This window comes from Nelumbo nucifera, chromosome 7 (genome assembly GCF_055504915.1).
Source record: "Nelumbo nucifera cultivar China Antique chromosome 7, China Antique-T2T, whole genome shotgun sequence".
Lineage (NCBI taxonomy): Eukaryota > Viridiplantae > Streptophyta > Magnoliopsida > Proteales > Nelumbonaceae > Nelumbo > Nelumbo nucifera.
In genome coordinates, this window is record NC_142655.1 from 538,070 (window position 1) to 559,190 (window position 21,121).

Below are 21,121 nucleotides of genomic sequence, written 5' to 3' on the forward strand. Positions count from 1 at the left end.
ATGGCATGACTCTACGTGCCTAAATGTTACATCACACTTCCTAATACAAATAGACTTGTGGCCTCATTGACAACTAATTAAACTAATTAAATTATGCATGCCCATGTTAGTAATTTTGATACACATACATACTCCATGTATATGTTTGTGTGTGTAAAAATTAATTAATTAGGTTCTTCCACTTAATCACTTATTATTAGTTGATAGCTGTACGTAATTAATTAACCACGCATGCATGTTTAATTTGACAACTGCTAGCTCAATTGTCTAATGTAAGATATAATTGAAACTTTGGGTACACATATTTATGATCTCTGGTTCTTTTTTTAATTTGTATTGGTTTGTTAAGCTGTAAAGAAGAGAATCCCTGTGTATTTTATTGGGCTGCACACCAAGATTGTAGATGGTGAGATGGGTACAGCTAAGACTGCTCAAAAAGAGAGAAGTGAATTAAAAAAGCATTGAGAAAGGGAGGATAAGATTATCATTTACTCTTCTCAAACTGGACGGTTTGCCACGTGCAGAGCATTTTGATGAGATATTAGTTCCTGAATTTGAGGTGGAGGAGCTTTCTTTTTAAATTTCTCTATTTTTTTTGCTTTAAAGAAATTTGGGTTCTTATTATTTCAGTATTATATGTTATGACTGAGGAAGTCAAATGAAGAACCCCATCACCCCATGTGCCTACTTGGGGCATCTGATGCATATTAATTAAACTTGCAGCAGATGTAAAGGAACTGTAAAAGAAATCCTTGAACAGAAGATTCTTTATTACTCCCAACTTCTGAACTATGATTCTCTCTTCTTAATGAATGCACAAGCTTAGTCAAGTATACTCAGACAGTGGCCAGGTATCTTTAATAATTGGGGGATTCTGAGTTTCAGCAGAAAGTTATACATCTCTTAAAGATAAGTTGATAGAAAAATTAAAAGCTTAGAAAGTTAGAATCCTCGTGCACCCCTTTTTTTCTTTCTTTTGAGAAAGAGAATCCAAAAATAGCGGACTAGGAATGCTAAAGTTGCCGTGTCCCCATCTGTTCTAAACTTGGTGGTTTCCACCTCCAATAATGCCTTTTTAGTGCTTGAAGTTTTTTCCACGTAGGAGTAGGGCCCAAGAGAACTGTATTCCAGTATCCATATTTATATTTTGGATAAGAATCTCTGAATTTAGTATGCAAAGCTTAAAACTCTTTCATTTTTCTAAGAAAATACATTATGCTTCCATGATGCACCAATTTATGATGCTCCCTATAACACCAACACATAATCAAATTGATTTTATTTTATTCTTTTTTTTGGGGGGCGGGGGGGAGGAATCTAATATTTTAATTCTTATCATCTATTAATATTTGATATATAAATCTTTATTTTCCAATCAAAATTTAGCTTCAGTTATGACCCCATCTGGCATTTTCATAATTTACTAGGCAAGACTCGAGAGTTGGCCCACTTGTTTGAGTCTATCTAGATTCTAGGTCAATTACTTGTTAAGGGCGCATCAATCATAGTCCTCAATGTACATGGGATCATTATGAGTACCTCCTCTCCTTTCCTCGGCAGTTTTTATTTACTTTTACTAGACCACTCACTCCAGGCACCTCATTCCCAAGGCATCTTGGTTTTGGAAATAACCAAATAGGTCAAAGTCTTCTACAGTTCTACATGTTACACGCTTTGATCAATAGGGCTTGAGGTTGCTTGCAGTTGACTCTTTTTAACAGTTAGTTTGTTAGGATACCATCCTCCGCTTTTTATATTTATCGAAAATTATTTATACAATTAAAGCTTTTTCTGCATCTCCGACTTCCTCCCTCCTCATCTATAAATACACCTTCAATCCCTCACATCTTCTTCACCTTCTCTCCTTGGTTCATCTTCACATTTCTTGTGAAACTTGGGTACTCTCTCTTAGACTTCCATATAAGCCAAAGCCACATTTCTTTTGTCAGTTTGTGCAAGTCTCTCCCCCCTTCTCCCTTTTTCTTAGCGACTAATTCCCTCTAAGAAACTCGAAGAAATCTGATATAGGTTTCCTTTGTTTCCTTTTCTTTTGCAGGAAATGGCCTTCCTTCGTCTTTCCCTAATAGTCCTTCTGGCCACGTTGAAGACAGTTCATGGCTATGGAAGTGGGTGGACTGATGCTCACGTTACTTTCTATGGAGGTGGTGATGCTTCCGGTACAATGGGTAAGAATATACACCCAGTATCCTTTGTTTCGCGCAAATCTGCCTTTTTTTTTTGGCATTTTTCATCGTCTCATTTCACCTTTTTGGATGTTGTAGGTGGAGCTTGTGGGTATGGAAATCTATACAGTCAAGGTTATGGAACGAATACAGCTGCACTGAGTACTGCTTTATTCAACAATGGGTTGAGCTGTGGAGCTTGTTACGAGATAAAATGTGTAAATGACCCCAGATGGTGTTTACCTGGATCCATCATAGTCACTGCAACCAATTTTTGCCCACCAAACAATGCTCTTCCAAATAATGCAGGAGGGTGGTGCAACCCTCCCCTACAGCACTTTGATCTTTCTCAGCCTGTTTTCCAACACATAGCTCAGTACAAAGCAGGGATAGTCCCTGTTCAGTACAGAAGGTATTGAAAGGCTTGATTCTTTTTTGTCTTCTTTCAATACCCTTTGTTTTCTTCTTCTTCTTTTTTTTTTCATTCCTTTAAAAGTAAAAACTTCTTAGAAATTTAATTAAAAGATTGCCTTCTATTGAATATTAGGCTGTTTAACCATTAGTGAGAATTTCAACCCTGAAAAGGAAAAGCAATTTTTTCAAGTCTTGTCAACTGATAAAGAATAAAATTCAGTCCTCCTCTCAACTTCCCACAGTACTAAGTAGAGACCCTGTTTCCTCTCTGTGTAGTGTGTAGCTCCCAGATTTCATAGAACTCCCAATTACCTCCAAAAAAAAAAAGAAAAGAAGAAAAAAAGATTTCATAGAATTAAGCAAAAACTCAAACCATTCATATCCTCAACTTAGATTGCCAATTGCTTCAATGTCCATTTTAAAAACAAAAAGAAATTGAAGGAACAGGAACTCTTCACCCTCTTCTTACCTTCATTTACTTCCGAAGCAAAAAAAAAAAAATCCAGAAGAAGGGATCCCTTTAACCCTTCCTACAGAAGGGTATTTTAGTGTTAATTAATTCTGTTTTCCCCTGATCTTTGTGCCCCTTTCCTGCAGGGTTGCTTGCAGGAAGACTGGTGGGATAAGATTCACCATCAACGGTCACTCTTACTTCAATCTTGTGCTTATCACGAACGTTGGTGGAGCTGGTGATGTTGTCGCCGTCTCCATCAAGGGCTCTAGAACAGGATGGCAAGCCATGTCCCGGAACTGGGGCCAAAACTGGCAGAGCAACTCCTACCTCAACGGTCAAGCTCTCTCATTCAAGGTCACAACAAGCGATGGACGTACTGTAGTCTCCAACAATGTAGCCCCTGCCAACTGGGCTTTCGGCCAAACCTACAGCGGTGGACAGTTTTAAGTTCCTCTGTACTGTTCTTCTCCAAAACTAACCAAAAACACCTCCAAATTTAGCGAGCCTCCCTCAGCCTCTCTATCTCTAACCAATTATAAATATAATATGTGGTATATAGAATATATAGTGGTTTTTAGTAGTGTAACATGATGATGATGATATCAGTATCAGGGCTGGGCCTTTTTTTGAAATGGCCCTGAATGATTTCTCTCTCTCTTTTTTTTTTTTGACTGTGGTTGTTTGATGGGTTTCAGTGGCAATGTATTCACACACAACTAAGGGTTGGTGTGAAAAGGTCTCTGTTGTATATACGGGGACCTCCACTAAATTTAGGGAAGAGTTTGATCTGTTGGATCATTGTGATCAGCTAGATTTGGCTGAGGTGGTGAGTTTATCACCCGCCCATAAATGTCTTCTCCTTTGTTTTGTTTAGTCAATGATGTCTAGGCTAGTTAGTGGTATTGTTGTAACAGGGGAAAAGAGACAGAGAGATGTGGAGAGTTATTTTTCAGTCCTTCTCTATATGTTCACTGTAATCAGATTGTCGTGAAATATATATATATATATATATAAGAAGGGTCTTCCAACTTCCAAGTGTGATAAATGGAGCTTTTCATTCTCTACACGTATACAGGACGAAGAAGAGAAAGAAACATGGTTATAATTTTTTTAAGGTTGCGTTTGTTTGCAGTGCAAAAACAAAGATGTACATGCAGTTCAAAAATTCCCTGATACAAAATTCTAAAGCCGATCAATTTAAAATTGTAAAGCTTTTGGTAGGGGTGCCCTTTAGTGAAACTCGACCAGACGTGAGACTTAGAAGACTGCGCCTCTTTAAATGCTTCACCATTTTGCACTCCAAAGTTGAGGAGCGCAATTCCACATACTCTTTATTTTTTCCCTCTTTAATTACTTGGTAAAATATACCAACCCCCTGGTTTCACTTGTTGTCAAATGGTCCTCTCCCACACGCCGGAACCCTCTAGCTAGCTAGTAAAAAAAATATGAAGGTACAGGCTTGAAAGAATCCCCTTTGTTTTCAAAACAAAAATATTGGGTTAGGAAGAGCCAGCAGAGGGCACTGACTATTGACAAATTAAAAACTTGAAGGATACTGACACTTCGTTTTGTACATTTTTTTCTTTGAAGAGAACATATATGGGCAATTCATTGTAACTGTACTGTTCATATACCAGTATAACACAAATACACAATTGTAATTGTACAAATTGACAAATTGTAATTGTAATTGTACATTTTTTCCTCATTATAACACAAATACACAATTAATTGTAATTGTACTGTTCATATTTTTAAAGAAATAAAATGGGTTTTGTAATCGGGATTCCTAATTGTGGTTCAAGTAGAGGGAGTTTCACTCACCACATTGTCGAGTCTGAATCTGCTCCTCACCCCAACCTACAGCATGTTTCAGTTGCATATTGGAAACATCTACTATTTATTATTAATGGGGAGATATTCTTAATTACACAATAAGATGTGCTATGAGGAGCGCTCTATGAAGAAATAATCCAAATTCTACATTGCCCATGTACCCTAAATTTCTGCAGCATAGGTAGATAATTGCCAATACAAATTTATATCCCACTACCATCTATTGGTGGTTTCCCCGATTATTAATGATACTGCATCTTCAAACTTTTAATCTTAATATAAAGGCTTATTTGAACACATGTATATATAGTTATATTAAGGAGTATAACTATGTTGGGGACAGAAATATGGGTTTTTCAATGTTCATCTCCTGCTTATAACCATCAATACAGGTATATATCTTGTAACCATCAAACACAAGACACAAACCCATTATCTACTGGACCTTAGGGCTTGAGATTAAGTAGGCCCAACTAATAATGCATGGGAGAGTTATGGGTACGTATTATTAAAACTAAAAAGAAATTAAAATCAATAATCTCAGGCTGTATTTGGTTTGAGGTAGGGAAAATATACTTTCCCAAACACAGTCCACATACATTTTCTAATGATAAGTCTGACCCTTATTTGCTAGATGACTCCATGGAATCGTTGGTTTGTGATTCCTTGACGGGACAAACCAAGCCCAACCTTAATTTTGCTGCCCTGCCATTAGCGATTCGAAGTGTACACTAGTACAAGTAATTAGAACATGATCTTGTTTTTGACTGGGTACATTTTCTTCATTGACAGTATCGAGAAGCGAGGATGACGGGGATCTTACAATTGTTAAGCATCGGCTGTTGCAACGCAAGCTTCTCGGTTCTCGCTTTTGAGTTTTGACTTGAGTTGAAAAGGCCTCGAAGTTTGGTAATTAGAAGAGGACTCTGCTGCAAGATTCGAGATAAAACGACTTCTTCATTGGTCAACAATGGTGTCAAACTCTACTCCTACAACGCCGTAGAACAGGCAGGAGGGATCGAGGGAATCACGTTGCTCTCCCTTCCCACCGACTCGAGATCGGATTGTAACATCCATTTCAACGGCATTGGGAATATCTTCGTATTCCGTTCCTTGTGAGTTGATCCATCACAGTTTTGCATGGAATATCTTCGTACTCCTACAACGCCGTAAGACAGGCAGGACGGATCGAGGGAATCACGTTGCTCTCCCTTCCCACCGACTCGAGATCGGGAATATCTTCGTACTCCGTTCCTTGTGAGTTGATCCATCACAGTTTTGCATGAATTTTAGTATCATGGCTCCTGAGGCCAACGGTGGAACTCACGATCATCGACAGTAAATATTACAGTTGATAGAGTTGTAGAAAGGAAATATTATACAACTTTTGATGAGTGACCACTTTTTTCGTACCATCAAGTGCCTTTACCATGCTAGTGACATGCCATTAGAGCACCATCAAGTTGGGTGGGATTATACATGTGTTTAGTACGTGGAAAATATCCATAATATTATTGTAATTATGCAGTATGACTTTTTAATATTTCGATGTAATATTTTGTCAGACCACAAAAAACTTAAGCTACTCTTTTGAGGAGAGATAGGTACGTGAGTAGTGCCAAAACCGTGTAAAGGTTAAGCACGAGGTCCCCTTGACACAAACTTGTGTGCTTGTGCTTATTATCTCTATTGCAATACAAAAGTGTTTTTTTTCTAATTCGCATGCATCTGTATTGCCTTTGCTGTGCTATTTCTTTATTTCATAGGCTTATTCGACACGCACTGAGTGCCGCATAGGGACCCAACGACTAGCATCGTGATAGTTAATATCGGAGCAAGAGCTCCTCCACACACATTGGACCATATCGACTGACCCACATTTAGCACAAACAATGAAAAGCAATTGCGACATCGTCAATGACATACTACATGGGCTAGATCAAGCCCACAACACTGATGAGGCACCCATCGAGAAACCTACCAAAAATCAAGCCCCAAAGGACCGCACAACCAAAACAAGCAAGTGGGACAAATCCGTGGATCAATTAGCAAGCATGGACATGCGTATCCTACGTTGTAAAGCAACAGTAAGTGAGGCCCGAGATAAGGTTGATTAACTCCACCTCAACACGGAGACAGTGGAGAATGCGGTGGTGGAATTAGAAGGACGATTCAATGGAGCCTTTAGGGAGATCCATGGCACATTGCAACACTCAAAAGAAGGGCCATCCCAAAGCAGCCTTCAAGGCTTGAAGGACCAGTTCCAAGCACAACTGGATGGATGAGGGATGAGGGATGAGGTGACACTCCTAAAAAGGGCAATAGCCAACTCTTCTTGTGCCTCATCTACTATGACCCAAATACCCATCAACATACGGCAACTGACACCATATTTGGGTGCTCAGGAAGCTTGTGAGCTCAACAACGTCTTGTGAAAACTTGAACAATATTTCTTTGCCACTGACATTTATGATGATCAAATTCAAGTACGTATGACTGCTATGTATTTAAATGATATTGTCATGTTATGGTGGTGTAGGTATTGTCAGGACATTGACTATGACACATGCACCATCAATACCTTGGCTGACTTCAAACAAGAGATCACGCGCTCATTTTACCCTGAGAATGTTGAGTACCTTGTACGGAGGAAGATGAAGAACCTAAAGCAAAAAGAATCACTACATGATTATGTTCAAGAATTATCGACCTTGACACTTGAGATCTCTGATATGTCTAACAAGGATCTCTTGTTCAACTTCATGGATGGTTTTGAACCATGGGCCGAGCTGGAGCTACAACGGCGAGGAGTGGATGACCTAGCAACTGCCATAGTTATGACAGAGCAACTTGTTGATTTAAAGAAGCCCGACAAAGAATATGGCTAACAACTACCATGGTTGTGTCTGATGACCATATTTTATAGCAATGGCTAACAACTGCCATGGGAGAGACCTACGGTCAACTTCCACTAGAGAAAAGCAGCGATATCCCAACAGGTCAATCTACCCACAACAAGGAAAGAAGCCACAAGAAGCTAGCAACTCCTAGGGCTATAAGTACACTAAGAGATCCACCACACCTCCAACACCTTGATTCATCTACAATGAAATGCATTGACAAGCGACTGTCCCATGCGAAAGAAGGTCAATGCCCTTATTGCCAAACTCAGTGACAATAAAGAAAGCGATGAGGAGAAACTTACACAAGTGCCAAGACTAGGCACTCTCCAACTCTTAAATGCAATAGTCAAGAAAGAGATCACTTCTAAATGGCCTAGCAAAGCCCACAAGGGGCTAAAATATGTGGATATCACCCTCGACGAAAGGCCGGTTCAAGCCCTACTGGATACAAAGGGCACTCACAACTTTATCTCACTTGTTGAGGCACAACGACTTGGCTTGACCACCACTAAACAAATAGGGTGGATCATGGCTGCCAACTTGGGCCAAGGAAGTAGAAGGCATGGCTCAACTTGGAATGGTGTTTCTCACGCAGGCGGAAGCAACACTCATGCCGCACATCGACAGTCTACTCATCTTAGACGAGTGTTCCCCTTGCATGATTGTAGTGACAGCAACACTCAAGGTACTTGGGAAGCAACCCTTGACCTTGCATTGGTACCAAGAAGCAAACACCCACCAAGCCAGCACCATGCCAACAAAGAAAACCCCCACTCCAGTATCTCATAGCTGCATTGTAACAGGTTGGAAAGTCATCACCAAGAAAAAGTCTCCACCAACACCATTCCTGCACTAGCACAACAAGCAACCAATATAGAAGACTCCTGGAAGACCCAAGGCCATCTCTAGCCACAGCCACTTCCACTACCACCATCATCGGGGAGAGCGAGTGCCACCCAATCCTTCTAGGTACCCTTTCCACCACATTAATCAAGCCAGCCCTTGTAGCAACCTTGTGAGGAGCCATCCTTGGGGGACAAATCATTATGGGAACCAACACCCCAGCAATCCAAAACCACATTTTGACCTGAACTTGGCCCCAACTTTCTCGTCAACAAAGCTAGATCATTTAATGTCTTTACTTGAAATAGCCAGGAAAGGTCTTGACCAAGAACAAAGCTATAGGATTCCCAAACTTAGCAAGACTCCTCAACCGTGCCACCTAATTTCATGCCCGAGCCTTGGAAGAGAAGAAGTTCGTGGAACAATAGATGAATTTCCGTACAGTGCAAACACGACTCAAGCCATAGCAAACAACAAGTCTTCGAGGATGAAAACTGAATTGAATGGGGGAGACTGTTACGAGTGACCATTTTTTTGCACCATCAAGTGCCTTCACCACGCCTGCAACATGCCATTAGAGCACCATCAAGTGTGTCTTGGGCGGGGTTACACGTGTTTTGTATGTGGGGAATGCCCATATCATTGTTGTAATTATGTAGTATGATTTTTAAATATTTTAATGTAATCTTGTGTCAAAGCACCAAAAACTTAAGCTACTCTTTAAGGGCATGTAGGTAGTTGAGTGGTGCTAAAACCGTATAAAAGTTAAGCACAAGATCCCCTTAACACAAACTTGTATATTTGTGTTTGCCATCTATTACAATATAAAAAAGTGTATTTTTCTAATTCGTGTATCATCTTTATTGCTTTTATTAATACTATTTATTTATTTTATATGCTTACTCGACATGCAGTGAGTGCCGCATGGGGCCCAATGACTAGCCTCGTGATAAACTGGTGATTAAGGCCATTACTTAGGCCCTAGCTCCATGGCCGACCTCTCACCTTGCTACAAATACCTTGGGGAATGTGGAATCTGGAAATCGCCTGCCAACCTTATCGTTAACCAAAAAAACTTTACATGGATCTCACGAGAAATTAATCAATCAGCTAGGAGTAGCACTGGGCTAAGACCATGAAGATGCATTGATATGCCCCCACTTTATGTCGCTTTATTGTGGGACCACATCCATCGGAATCGGATTTTCTGCCCACAATTCTCCTCCCCCTCTTCTTGAATTGTAGTTATACTTCGCCCCATCCTGTATCTTGTATTGTTTGTATTGTGAGATGTGTGTAGTGTGGAGATGGGCTTTGGTCAGGGCAAGCCTGTGCTTACATTGTAGGACCAATTTGATGGGCGTGTTGGAATGATAGGTGCGAGTAGAGAAATTAAGAGGTTGTTTGGTATCGATGACATTTATAAAATGAGAAAATATATGATATGGAAAGAGTTTTGTACGGTTTTTTTTTTAAAAAACATGACAAAATATGACGTTTTGTATGTTTTTTTACACCTCAGTGCCATTAGGTGTCATAACCTAAACAGGAAAAAAAAGATCTTGAAAATGAAAAACATCAAATTTGTTTTTTATAAACTGTTCATACGATTTTCATGAGTCATTTTTCTAATAAACGGTTCAACCAAATAATTTTTAAGCTTTTTTTTGTTAAACACGTCTACAATGCTGAACTGGCACCGTTTCTCCCAAAAGCTAGATCGATATCAAACACCATTTGAGTAGAAAATTTGGGTTCACATCAATACATCAAGGGCCATGATTTACAGTTTTAGCCCAGCGTTATTCTAACGGGAGTAACTAATTTTTGAGCTATTGATCTGAGAATTGGGATCTGTTCCTCACAAAGGGTACCTCACAACGATCTCATAGGCACATCCCACCATGCATTGGGATCATCTCTTGTAAATAATAACACTTAAGTAAGAGAGATATTTCCAATGTAGTGGAATGTGCCGGTGAAGTTGTTGTGAGGCGCCCTGTGTGAGGAGCAGATCTGGTCTCTGGATCTGATGGCGACACAGGACATGCTTCATAGTCTGGGTCCCTATTATTTGCCACATGTCCATTGTTTAACTACCCTCATACATGATTTCAAAATCGGATTGGATTGGATGGTCAGACCAGAAAAACCAGGAATTCCGTTTTCTTCCAAAACCGTTTTTTTTCCAAAACAATTGATTTTGCTCAGTAAACCGCTGAACCGGTCGATTAACCGTTCGGATGGTTTTGACCGTTTTTTAATTTTTTAATTTTTTTGTTAAAACGAACCGACCATTTGGGTTGAATGCTTGGACTGTTTGAACCGGTAACCGAAACCCTGACCAGTTCGATCACCGGTTCGTTTTTAAAAACCATGCCCCCATATACTCGTCAAATTGGTCCTGCAATGGAGATTATTGAGATTCATCCTCAAAATTTGTTTGTTCTGGATATATTAATGAAGGCATCGATCATATGTATATCTATGCCGTTGCAGCATTTCAATTATTTCCCGCATTTGAACCAGTCCTTGTAAATCACTGAAAACAGCCCTGCACTAAAATATAAACGATAATTCAGAGACTTGAGCTCTGAATTTTCAATATCTTAATTTGTATCATATTTGAAAAAAAAAAAAACTCCTCAATGCATGATTTTGCCTATGCAAGAGTAAAAGTTTCCACGATTTGAGATTCAAGATGTTGGTATTGGTTCAAAGTATATATATCAACAGATACGGATGATTAGGGGAGAAAAAGGATTTCCTTAACAGCACAGGGCCAACACCCAACAGACACTAATCGGTTTCGGTATGCTTAATTGCTGCTGCCAAACTTTTTGGTTTAAAGGTGTCTAATCAGTTCATATATGCAACACTGCCGTGATCAGAGAATTACAGTAAGTACTCTTGAGTTCTTTTGCAGACTAATCCATTTCTGGGCAAGTGAGAAGAGATAATAAGATTGCAGCTTGTTGATGTGTCTGTTCCAGTTTGATGATTGCCGTCCATATGCAGATGCTGGTTCTGGCTTATGTCTCGAAAGTAAAGATTATGGGTAAGAGTACCCTGGTTAAGGAAAGTAAGAATTGAATGGTAGAGAATCTAGAGATGCACCAAATTCCATTATATATACTGTAACAATGGCGTTTGTGAGGTCGGGAAGTTGCTTAAAACCCACAAAAATAATCAATGTAATTCCTACAAAGTTTACTTATCAAATTCATATACTTCTTTACCTGACACATAGATCTGTTCATGTGAGGATTAGCCAGACGGGCTGGCCAGGCCTGCCCTGTTCTTGGTTGGGCTTGGACAAGATTTTAGGTCTACAAGTTTGGACTCGGGCCTAAAACACTAGCCTTTATTCTTTGTTCCTCTTCATTTTTCTCAATCATAAAAATGAAAAAAAATATATTTTTACCCAATTTCTTGGTCAGGCGGAGACAAAACTTGGCTTCGCCCAACTCATGAATAGGACTACTGACACACTAGGGATGCAAATGGATCGCATGGATTATCTGAATCTAATCTGATAATACACATCTTAGATCCGATCGGATCTTATAAAGGACAATTAAAATTTGAACTTGTTAAAGATGTCGAATATACAAATCTGATCGGATTCAATTCAAATTCTGAAAATTTTAATAAATTATTAAAATAAAAAGCATAATGAATATTTTTTTCAATTATTTTTATCATATATATTTGGATCGGATCATTTTGTATTGGATAGAGGTGATTCGAATTTGGTCCTATTTACAATCGGATCCATTGTCCAACCCAATCCGACAAAAGGGTTATCCGAATTTAAGAAAATAGGATCGAATTTGAATCGGATCCATCTGCACCCCTAACAGCAACATGATGTAAAATTGTACACCGACTGCTGGTACTGTATTGGACCATCTCTCTAGTGGACACGCAGACGAGCACATGATTTTGTTAAGGCGAAATAGACACTGTCAGCTGCGGTATCCTTGGGACATTATGAACTTAGTTGCTGTGAAACCGGATTCAGTCAGTGCAAAGCCCGTACGGTGTTCGAACGGGCCTTGCACTGAATGAAGCTGATCTCAGTTGTTCATCACTGCTACTCCCCGATCGATTAATTAGGAACCGTTAATCACTGTGACACAGAACATAAACAGGGTATTTGTGTATTAGGTGTGTTCACTTTTGCGGTTTAAGGGCAAGAAAATGCTGTCTGACTCTGAATCTGATTGGATATTTGGATTTTCTGTTTGAATTCACACCTCGAGCAACTGGGCACATTTCAATGTTTTAGTCATAGTTATGTGTCTTTGTGCAGTTTCCTATTATATTTGCCCTGTACTTAATTATAAAATGTGGTATCACTCTTACCATTAAAATTAACTGGTTATATAGATTACTGAAAATTTTCACCTATTCCCTAAACTTTACCCAAAATTATGAATTCTTCCGTATAGTTTAGTTGTTTATATTTTTTTCATGTAAAGAAAAATACAAACAATTAAAAATACTTTAATTATTTGTATTTGCACCTAATAAAATGATTATTTTAATTAAAATATATTTTTTTAATGTTCAATGAAGATATTAGGGTCCATTTGATTCATAATCAGAATCAGAATCAAAATCAAAATCCATTAAAATTGGAATTAAAATGGGCCATACCCATAATCTATTTAGTTCAGACAGGAATTAAAATAAACTAGAACGAGAAAATGGGATTTCAATTCCACTATTAATGAAAATGGGATTTCAATTCTGCCCAACCAAACAGTTAGAATTGAAATATAACCCATTCCAATTCTAAACCCCTATTCCCACGAACCAAATGGGCCCTTAATGTATTTTACGAGACTTGAGAGATAGAGAAAAAAAATTATAAATAAAATTAGACACCATGGACCAAAAAAGGACCAGGGTTAACACCAATGATAAGGGTTATGACCCGGGCCCACCCCAACCCCTCCTGATCGCAACTCATGCCTGAAAAGTATAAGCTCGGGCTGGGCTTATTGACCTATAATTTAAGTATGTTATATTAAAAATATAAAATATGTACGTATTCTATTGGGCCTCTGCCATTTTTCACAACTAGAAAGCCTTAAGACTGGAATGGATACATGGGCATACTCTGCTCTCACTCTACCCGCACGCTCCACAAAGGAGAGATTTAGCAGCCCAGCCCAAGAATGTTGGGCATGAATGTAGGGGGGGAAGTGACTTGTATCCGACACGGAATATTTGATCATGAAAAGTACAAGATTTGACAATTGACATCCCTGCATTTGTTGCTGATCAGAATATAAAAAAAAAAAAAAAAAAATCCCTACCTTTCAACATTTGCACAAACATTTGTTTATATTTCGTCTTTCTGTGGTTTAAATCCTTGGTGACGGACAAGTTGTATTTATTTGTCTTCTCGTCAGAGGGGATGCGTCCCCTTCATGAATTGAAAAATGATAATGCGCCCAAATTAATGGGGTTGCCTTTTCTCTTTGTTTTCTTGTAACAAAGCTATCTTTTAGTACGTGATCACCGATGTAAAATTGTAAATGATACGGGTACCATATATAGATTGAAGCTCTTTTTTTCCAAGTGAAGCTTAAACATCGATCATGACAAAGACAAACACAGAAGAATTGAACTACTAGAGAGAGAGAGAGAGAGACGGAGACAGACAGAGAGAGCAGAGGGAGGGTTTTCTATTTCTAATTTCTTCAACAATACATTATATTCAAGGGGCCGGAGGCGGAGGGGTTGCAGCTGCTTGACTATTCAGTATGAACTGGCGAATGCCTTTGGCATACTCGAGCAATTTATCGGTGGCCGGAATGGTGTCCTTGACCTCCTGCTGCTCTTCGAAGTCCCGAAGCCACGAATGGAACCTGGGGAACGTACCCGAGTCAACCAGCTTCACCCCTGCAACTTCTTCCAACACCCAAAGCCAATACGAACCGCAACCCAGTACAATATCCAGCATTCCTATCTTATCACCTCCAAAGAACCTCCTCCCTTTGAACTGCCCCTCTTTAAGCTCCTCTTCCAGCAGCTTCAGGTTGTCGTTTACTTGCTCCACCGCCGCCTTCTGTTCCTCTCCCGTCGACCGGAAAACTACCCCCACCGATGGGCCCAGCTGCACATCATCATTCATTAACACCCGCTTTCTTTTCTTTTCTTTTCCAAATTAAACAAAAGAAAGAAAAACAAGTTAAATCATTTATAATATCTTACATATACAGATAATATTACCTTGTCGTCTGCAAAATGAGCCCAGAATCGCACGAGGGCCCTCTCGTAAGGATTGTCGGGCATTATGGGGTTGTCTTTCCACGTCTCATCTATGTATTGGAGAATGATGGCAGACTCGGACACCGGGTTATCGCCGTGGATCAGAACGGGGACCTTCTTGTATACCGGGTTGTAAAGCAAGAGAGAGGGACTCTTGTTGCTGAGATCCTCCTCTACGTACTCGAAGTCCACGCCTTTGAGCTTCAAAGCCAGTTGGACTCGGTGAGTGTATGAACTCGCCCACGAGCCAAACAGCTTTACACCCGCCGACTCCTCCATTGCTGATTGCCTGCACAGACTGAGAGAGCTGTTTTCTGAGTAGGGTTGCTTCCTAGTTCCCACACCACACGCTCTCTTGGCATTTTATAGACAGAAGAAGGAGAGGGAAACCAGTGTCCAGAGTCCAGAGTCCAGAGAGTGGAGGGGAAGCAAACAGATCGCGGTGGGCTCCACACTCCACAATCATGTATATGACCTTGATATCCCAAATGCTAAAATGGACTAATTAATCAATCGACTCGAACCGGCTCGATCGACTTGCAGATGCAGTGGGCAGTGGACACACCTATACCCTCCCTAACCGTGTGCATATATAGGAGTAGGATCGATAGAGAAAGTACCAATATCATTGCCTTCCTTGACAAGGCTTGCCTGAGTCTGCATGACAGCTTGTCTGTGCTCTTCTGCCTAAAACTCTGTAGTCTGTTTGTACCCATAAAAAAAAAAAAAAACCCTTTTAATAAAGCCAAGTGATACTCTCATAGTCTCATGGTTGTTTGTTTATTATGTTGCAATGCAAAATTCTAACTCTGATGGATGGCCATGCAACTTTGTCAATCACTATTGATCTGGAATCTTGCATTGGCTGAACCTGTACATAACAAAATAAAACAAGGCAAAAGCTTGCCTCTGGGGCCATGACTTGCCAATATTGTCCTTTAACTGGGACCAATCCTTTAATGGGTGCTGCCTGCCATGGTGTTTTCTTTTTCTTTTGATCAGTATTCAGTAGCCAAACATCAGTATGCAGCATTATTTATTTGTTCCAGAGAAGAGAAAATAGAACAAGAAGAGATCTATAGGAATAGCCATTATTATTTCCAAAACTCAACCGTAAAATGAGTTAGTAGAAATTAAATTAGTTACAATTGAGACAATGAGACGTGTGCTTGGCAAAACTAGAGTGGGTGTAAGCATTATATACAAATAAGTCCATTCAAGGGAATCTATAGGAATAGCCCTAAATAAAAGATGAATATGACAGAAAGCAGACTGCTAAAATGGTTGGACCTTTTTTTATGTAGATGACCATGCTATGCCTACCAAAGCAATGAAGAGATCTACAATCTGCACAAGTGGTTGAGGACTCTAGAAGAGCTAAGGGAGGCCTAGATGGACAACACTTATAAGATGGTGAGTCTGAGTCAAGGTCTGATGATTCCAAATAAAATGTAGATCAATGTGAACATAAATAGAGTGGATCGGAGAATGAGCATTCATGACACTAGATAACCCCAAAAAATATAGTTGGATTTTTCGTTGTTGAGCTGAGTTGAATCAAAGGATGAGGATAGATAGCACTGATGAGTCCCTCCCACTGGAGGGATCAAGGATATATAAAAATGGAGATGAAGGTTTATGTCATTTGATTCTGGCTATGTTTCAGCAATACTACCAAGTGCTCAAGTTTAAGTGCATTAATTAAGCAAGCAGAAGAAGAATCCAATGCCCAATGGTGATATGGACTGAAAGGCGCATATTTATGCACATTCCACAGTATATTTACATCATCGATGCTACTTTGTAGGTGGGGACAGAACAGGGTGCACGTGAGGCCCATGATAAGATGAGACTCGATCGTTCATCCAAAAAGTAGGTAATGATCCTGTACCCAGTATATATAGGGAATGATTACTTGTTCAAATGTGCACAGAGCACAGTCATCTAATTGATATCACATTCAACACTTATTTGGCTTTAGTTAAGAAGATTTTATATATGCCATTTTGGTTATAAGTTGTTTTATTCCTTGTTTGTATTAAGGAACCATTAAGATGTTTGGAGTTTTAAGGTACCTAGTATCTGTGTTGTGTGTGGTAAGTCTTAACTCTTATTACGAGCATTCAATTCAAGCTTTTTTTTCACTAACAAACTGGTTAGCCAAGATCTAATTTTTGGTTAAATGTTAAGTAGAAAACAACACGTTTTAGATCCGTATGACCCACCCACGTTATTGTAGTCTCATTTTCTGATGAGGGTGCAAGGGTGAAAGATGTGAGTGGATGAGAGGGTGTAAAGAGATCTTAAAGATAGAGGAGAGACTTTTCATGAACTAAAAACGGTTTAGAGAGAGAGAGAGAGAGAGATAAAATATGTAAGAAAAAGGAGAGAGTACATACCCCAATCTCACATTTGAGTTAAATTTACCAAAGTGTTATTGAAAACATCTTAGAAAATCATAGGGAGTGTCATCTAATCATCTCTCTCCTTTTACAAGATACTAGCTGGAGAGTAACAAAAGAAAAATCCAATATAGATATAATCACAAAAGAGAATGAGACTTGAGATAGATACCATATGGGTGAGTGAAGACTTTTTAGGAGGAAAGAAAGATGCTATCCATGCATGGGGTAGGAGACAAAAAAAAAAGGAGGGTTTAAGAAATGAAAACATAATAGAAGTTGAAAACAAACAAATGAGAGCCATATTATCATCTCCCTCACTCAGCTCCTATGGTATATTGCGTGGTTTTAAAAACCGGATTGGACAGGAAATAATCGTTTTGATGACCAGTTCAAACCGGATGGCTCATTCTGGCTTAAAAAATAAATAAAAAATAACGGCTTAAACCATTGTCTGGATCGATGGTTCAATCGCCTAGGTTAGTGGATCCTTGACCAAATCAACATTTTTTGGCTAAATATGGTTTTAGGGTGAAATAGAATCGATTACCTGACCAGTTCCCGGATTTGCCAGTCAACCGTTCAATCCGATCCTGTTTTGAAAACCATGGCATATTGTGCATATAGATCATTCCTCCCTCAGCATTACATTGTAATTAGGGAGTCGGGGCGGAAAGAAGCTAGTGCTGAAGAGTGGCAAGTTGGAGATGCAGGAAACATAATGCATGCACAGACCCCACCAAAGCACAAACATCCAAATAAACTAATAAAGAGCAATATGAGTGTACAGGAAAGGAGAGATCACGTAGACAAAATTCTGATGTAATATTAATTTTAGTGCCTCATCATTCTTCTTTTTTAAAGAGTCAAGTTTCGTATTGAAGGTACACTACTACACTTTGTAACCATGTGCAGTAGCGTGACTGTTGAGTGAGTGTCTCTACTCGACAGTCGGCAGTCGGCAGTCGACAGTCGACAGTCGACAGTCGATACGGGATACCCACTCGATCAGTAAAACTACAAGTGAAAGAAATTTGAGTAAATAATTGCTTTACTACATCATCACAATGCAGGTGCTGTCCCTGTTTGGCCACTGCTTCAAGTAGGTCCACTCCAACAAGGAATAGGGACTCTATCTCTCTCTCTCTGCAGAGTGCAGAGTGCAGAGTACTCATCTTTTTTTCTTCCTTTTAATTGCTCGAATAGTCGAATGCAGACTATATATGCCAAAGCAAATCTCCATTAGTAATGGGGTTGTTCATCACGTTAAACGCAATCAAATTAGTTCCTTGGTTATGGAATATTATACTAGTCCCTTGAAGGGTGAAGCTGGAATTGGATCCAAGGTACTGATGAGTGATGAGCATCCGATTTCTCCTTTGTCGCGAGCGAGCGCAGTTTCTCCAGGAACAAGTACGAAAAAGCTTCACTGTGCTGTGGAGTGTGGACTGGACAAATCAGAAACGAGAGGGGCTCACCGCTCATGGTTCATGCAATTAATTAAGCATGGAACAAACTCAAGAGTGTACTTCTCAATAGTTGAATTTTGGGATCTTTTGTCTCAAAGTCAAGTCACTTGAAGCATTAAAGTGATTGATTCCTTATAGGACATTCAATTCTCTCAACCCATTAATTTATCTTACCAGTGTCAGACCAATTAATTAATAAACCATACAGGGAGGAGGCCTGCCTTATTTATTACCTCATCTCATCACAACACAGTTGTCTTCTCTTGTCTCTAGCTACCACTAGGTCCAACTCTTACTCTGCTACCACAGCCACAGGTCAATACTCCACACCCATTAGCTTATAACTCTCCAAGTCAATTGAAGACCTGATACCAATATGGGCTAGTATTTTGGTAAGGAATGGATACTATTCATTTCATTAGAAAAAAAAGAAAAAAAAAACATAGATCTACGTGCCCCCTATCATCTCTCTCATCCCATATTTCTATTGGACATGGAGAGTTTCATAACAGTCAAAACAAGTAGGTACACGTTATGTATGCATGTGCCTGCACGGGGCTCAAAGGACGATCACACCCTAGGCCCAACCCATTATTTTTTGATCGGTTGGGCCCAGCACTTTTTTGCCCACCAGGCCACTACCATTTCCCATTAGTACTATATCTATCAATCTATTTGGTATACAGTAAAAAATGAAAAAAGGTAGGACGAATTACTACAATCTACAACAGTAGAGTGTAGAAAATAGAATTTAATGGATTTTTTTCCTTTTCTAGTAGTAGTTATCTCTTATCTGGCACGTCTATTTTTTGCTGCCCCGAAAGTCTTGATTGGGACAAACAAGTGTGGGAATTTGGGTGCTTGGAGCCAACTACCTTAGATCATCCGCAACCATCAGGTAGGGTTTGCCAACCCGAGTCTAATATACTGTATAGTCACTTCAACTCAACTAAGCCTTGTCCCAACCAACCCGAGTTCAACATAATCAACCAAAACCTGCATTTCTAACACCACTTTCTTCACAAATGGACCTCTTCAAAACAAGTTGTAGCTCCACTATAAGCCTCCTATGGATCGCTTACTAATCGGGTTGGAGTGGCATCAGAGTAGACCCCAGAACTATTCCAATTATTAATCAGGACTATCAGGTCAGACTCTAGTTTTAACCTGTAATTTGACAATAATAACAGACATTGCAAGGGGCTCATGGGTGGAGACAGAGCAAGGTGCGCACGTAAAGTCCACTGAGCTTACCATGGGGAGAATGGGGCTACACAGATTTGAATCATTTGATCCCACACCTCGTCTTTTAGAGGGATATTGAGTGACCATCCATCACGGCAACAATAAACCTGCTCGTGTTAAATTGTCACATTTGAATATTGATAATATCAATATATTACTTGTACATCATGAGAAAATCTTACTAATAGCTAGTCAGTTGGGAATCTTTGGAACATCCAAAATTGGTCCACCGAAACTTGTCCTGACCCATTGAAAGCCCTACCCAACCTAAAGTACTAAAGTGCACCAACCACCTTCCTTTGGTCCTTCCCTGAATCCATCCAATTATTAAAGTGCTTCCATTTTATACACAAACACGTAAAAAAGAAGAGTTTAACTACGGTGCATTCACTAATATTGGCCGTGTGCTAAATTTAGATCTCAACCATGTTAACATCTGCTTACTTTATATTAATTCACTTTTCTTACTTCCACATTTAGTAATGTACTTACACCATCATGTTCAACCAATCACGTCTTTTTGATGCACAACTGCACCACAAATTTTTCTAAAAACAATGTATTTTTCCTCTCTTTAGCATTAGCATATTTGTAAGTTCATTTGCAAGTGTTCAAGTATGAATGTTTGTAGTTATCATAGGTTTTCTTTATGTATTTGTATGTTTATATGGCAACTGGTAACTGTCACATATTATAATGCCAAATTGATATCATCAAATTTTATTAGGTGCCTAGCAATTCAAATCCAAATCCAGAGTTACAGTTTGAGACTGTATGGAAGCTTCTTAGCTACATGAGCAATCAAGGAAAGTAAGTAGGAACTCAACGATAAGAACTTGTCATAATGCCCGTGTGCCACATCATGCAAAGTACTCCTTGATTATCCAACAAAAAGCAACAGGAATCAGCAATCCAAGTAGCTAATCTCAATGCTCAAGACCCCCAACCATATCCCATCTTTAGATACTCATCCTAAGAGGCATCCGAGCAACCAATATACCATTACGCACTCTATACTTCATGAATCCCAAGCCACACTTGAAGTTTATGGTATCATATAGAAAGAGATTTTTCTCTCTATAAGTCT

At 39.4% G+C, this 21,121-nt stretch overlaps 2 protein-coding genes across 4 annotated transcripts; one reads left to right on the top strand and one right to left on the bottom strand.

Moving 5' to 3' along the window:
- Window positions 1-1,752: 1,752 nt before the first annotated feature.
- LOC104597714 (expansin-A15-like) lies at window positions 1,753-4,078 on the top strand. 3 transcript variants are annotated; one of them, XM_010259428.3, is made up of 4 exons: window positions 1,753-1,898; window positions 2,057-2,186; window positions 2,283-2,595; window positions 3,195-4,078. In XM_010259428.3, the coding sequence occupies exons 2-4, from the start codon at window positions 2,060-2,062 to the stop codon at window positions 3,496-3,498; spliced, it is 744 nt and encodes a 247-aa protein (XP_010257730.1). In that variant the 5' UTR covers window positions 1,753-1,898; window positions 2,057-2,059; the 3' UTR covers window positions 3,499-4,078. The 3 variants fall into 3 exon arrangements, with proteins under 3 accessions (XP_010257730.1, XP_010257731.1, XP_010257732.1); XM_010259429.3 differs by having other exon boundaries at window positions 1,803-1,954; XM_010259430.2 differs by having other exon boundaries at window positions 1,879-1,944.
- A 10,093-nt stretch (window positions 4,079-14,171) lies between these two features.
- LOC104597713 (glutathione transferase GST 23-like) lies at window positions 14,172-15,428 on the bottom strand. Its single transcript, XM_010259427.3, has 2 exons — window positions 14,880-15,428; window positions 14,172-14,763 (listed from the first exon to the last, which is right to left on the bottom strand). The coding sequence occupies exons 1-2, from the start codon at window positions 15,195-15,197 to the stop codon at window positions 14,365-14,367; spliced, it is 717 nt and encodes a 238-aa protein (XP_010257729.1). The 5' UTR covers window positions 15,198-15,428; the 3' UTR covers window positions 14,172-14,364.
- Between the last annotated feature and the right edge of the window lie 5,693 nt (window positions 15,429-21,121).

What these genes read in the sequence shown, in the direction of transcription:
- LOC104597714 (XM_010259428.3), top strand. Translation starts at nt 2,060, where the DNA reads ATGGCCTTCCTTCGTCTTTCCCTAATAGTCCTTCTGGCCACGTTGAAG. An exon ending in TGATGCTTCCGGTACAATGG is followed by an intron (nt 2,187 to 2,282) that starts GTAAGAATATAC and finishes TGGATGTTGTAG; the next exon opens with GTGGAGCTTGTGGGTATGGA. An exon ending in GTCCCTGTTCAGTACAGAAG is followed by an intron (nt 2,596 to 3,194) that starts GTATTGAAAGGC and finishes CCTTTCCTGCAG; the next exon opens with GGTTGCTTGCAGGAAGACTG.
- LOC104597713 (XM_010259427.3), bottom strand. Translation starts at nt 15,197, where the DNA reads ATGGAGGAGTCGGCGGGTGTAAAGCTGTTTGGCTCGTGGGCGAGTTCA. An exon ending in CTCATTTTGCAGACGACAAG is followed by an intron (nt 14,764 to 14,879) that starts GTAATATTATCT and finishes GATGATGTGCAG; the next exon opens with CTGGGCCCATCGGTGGGGGT.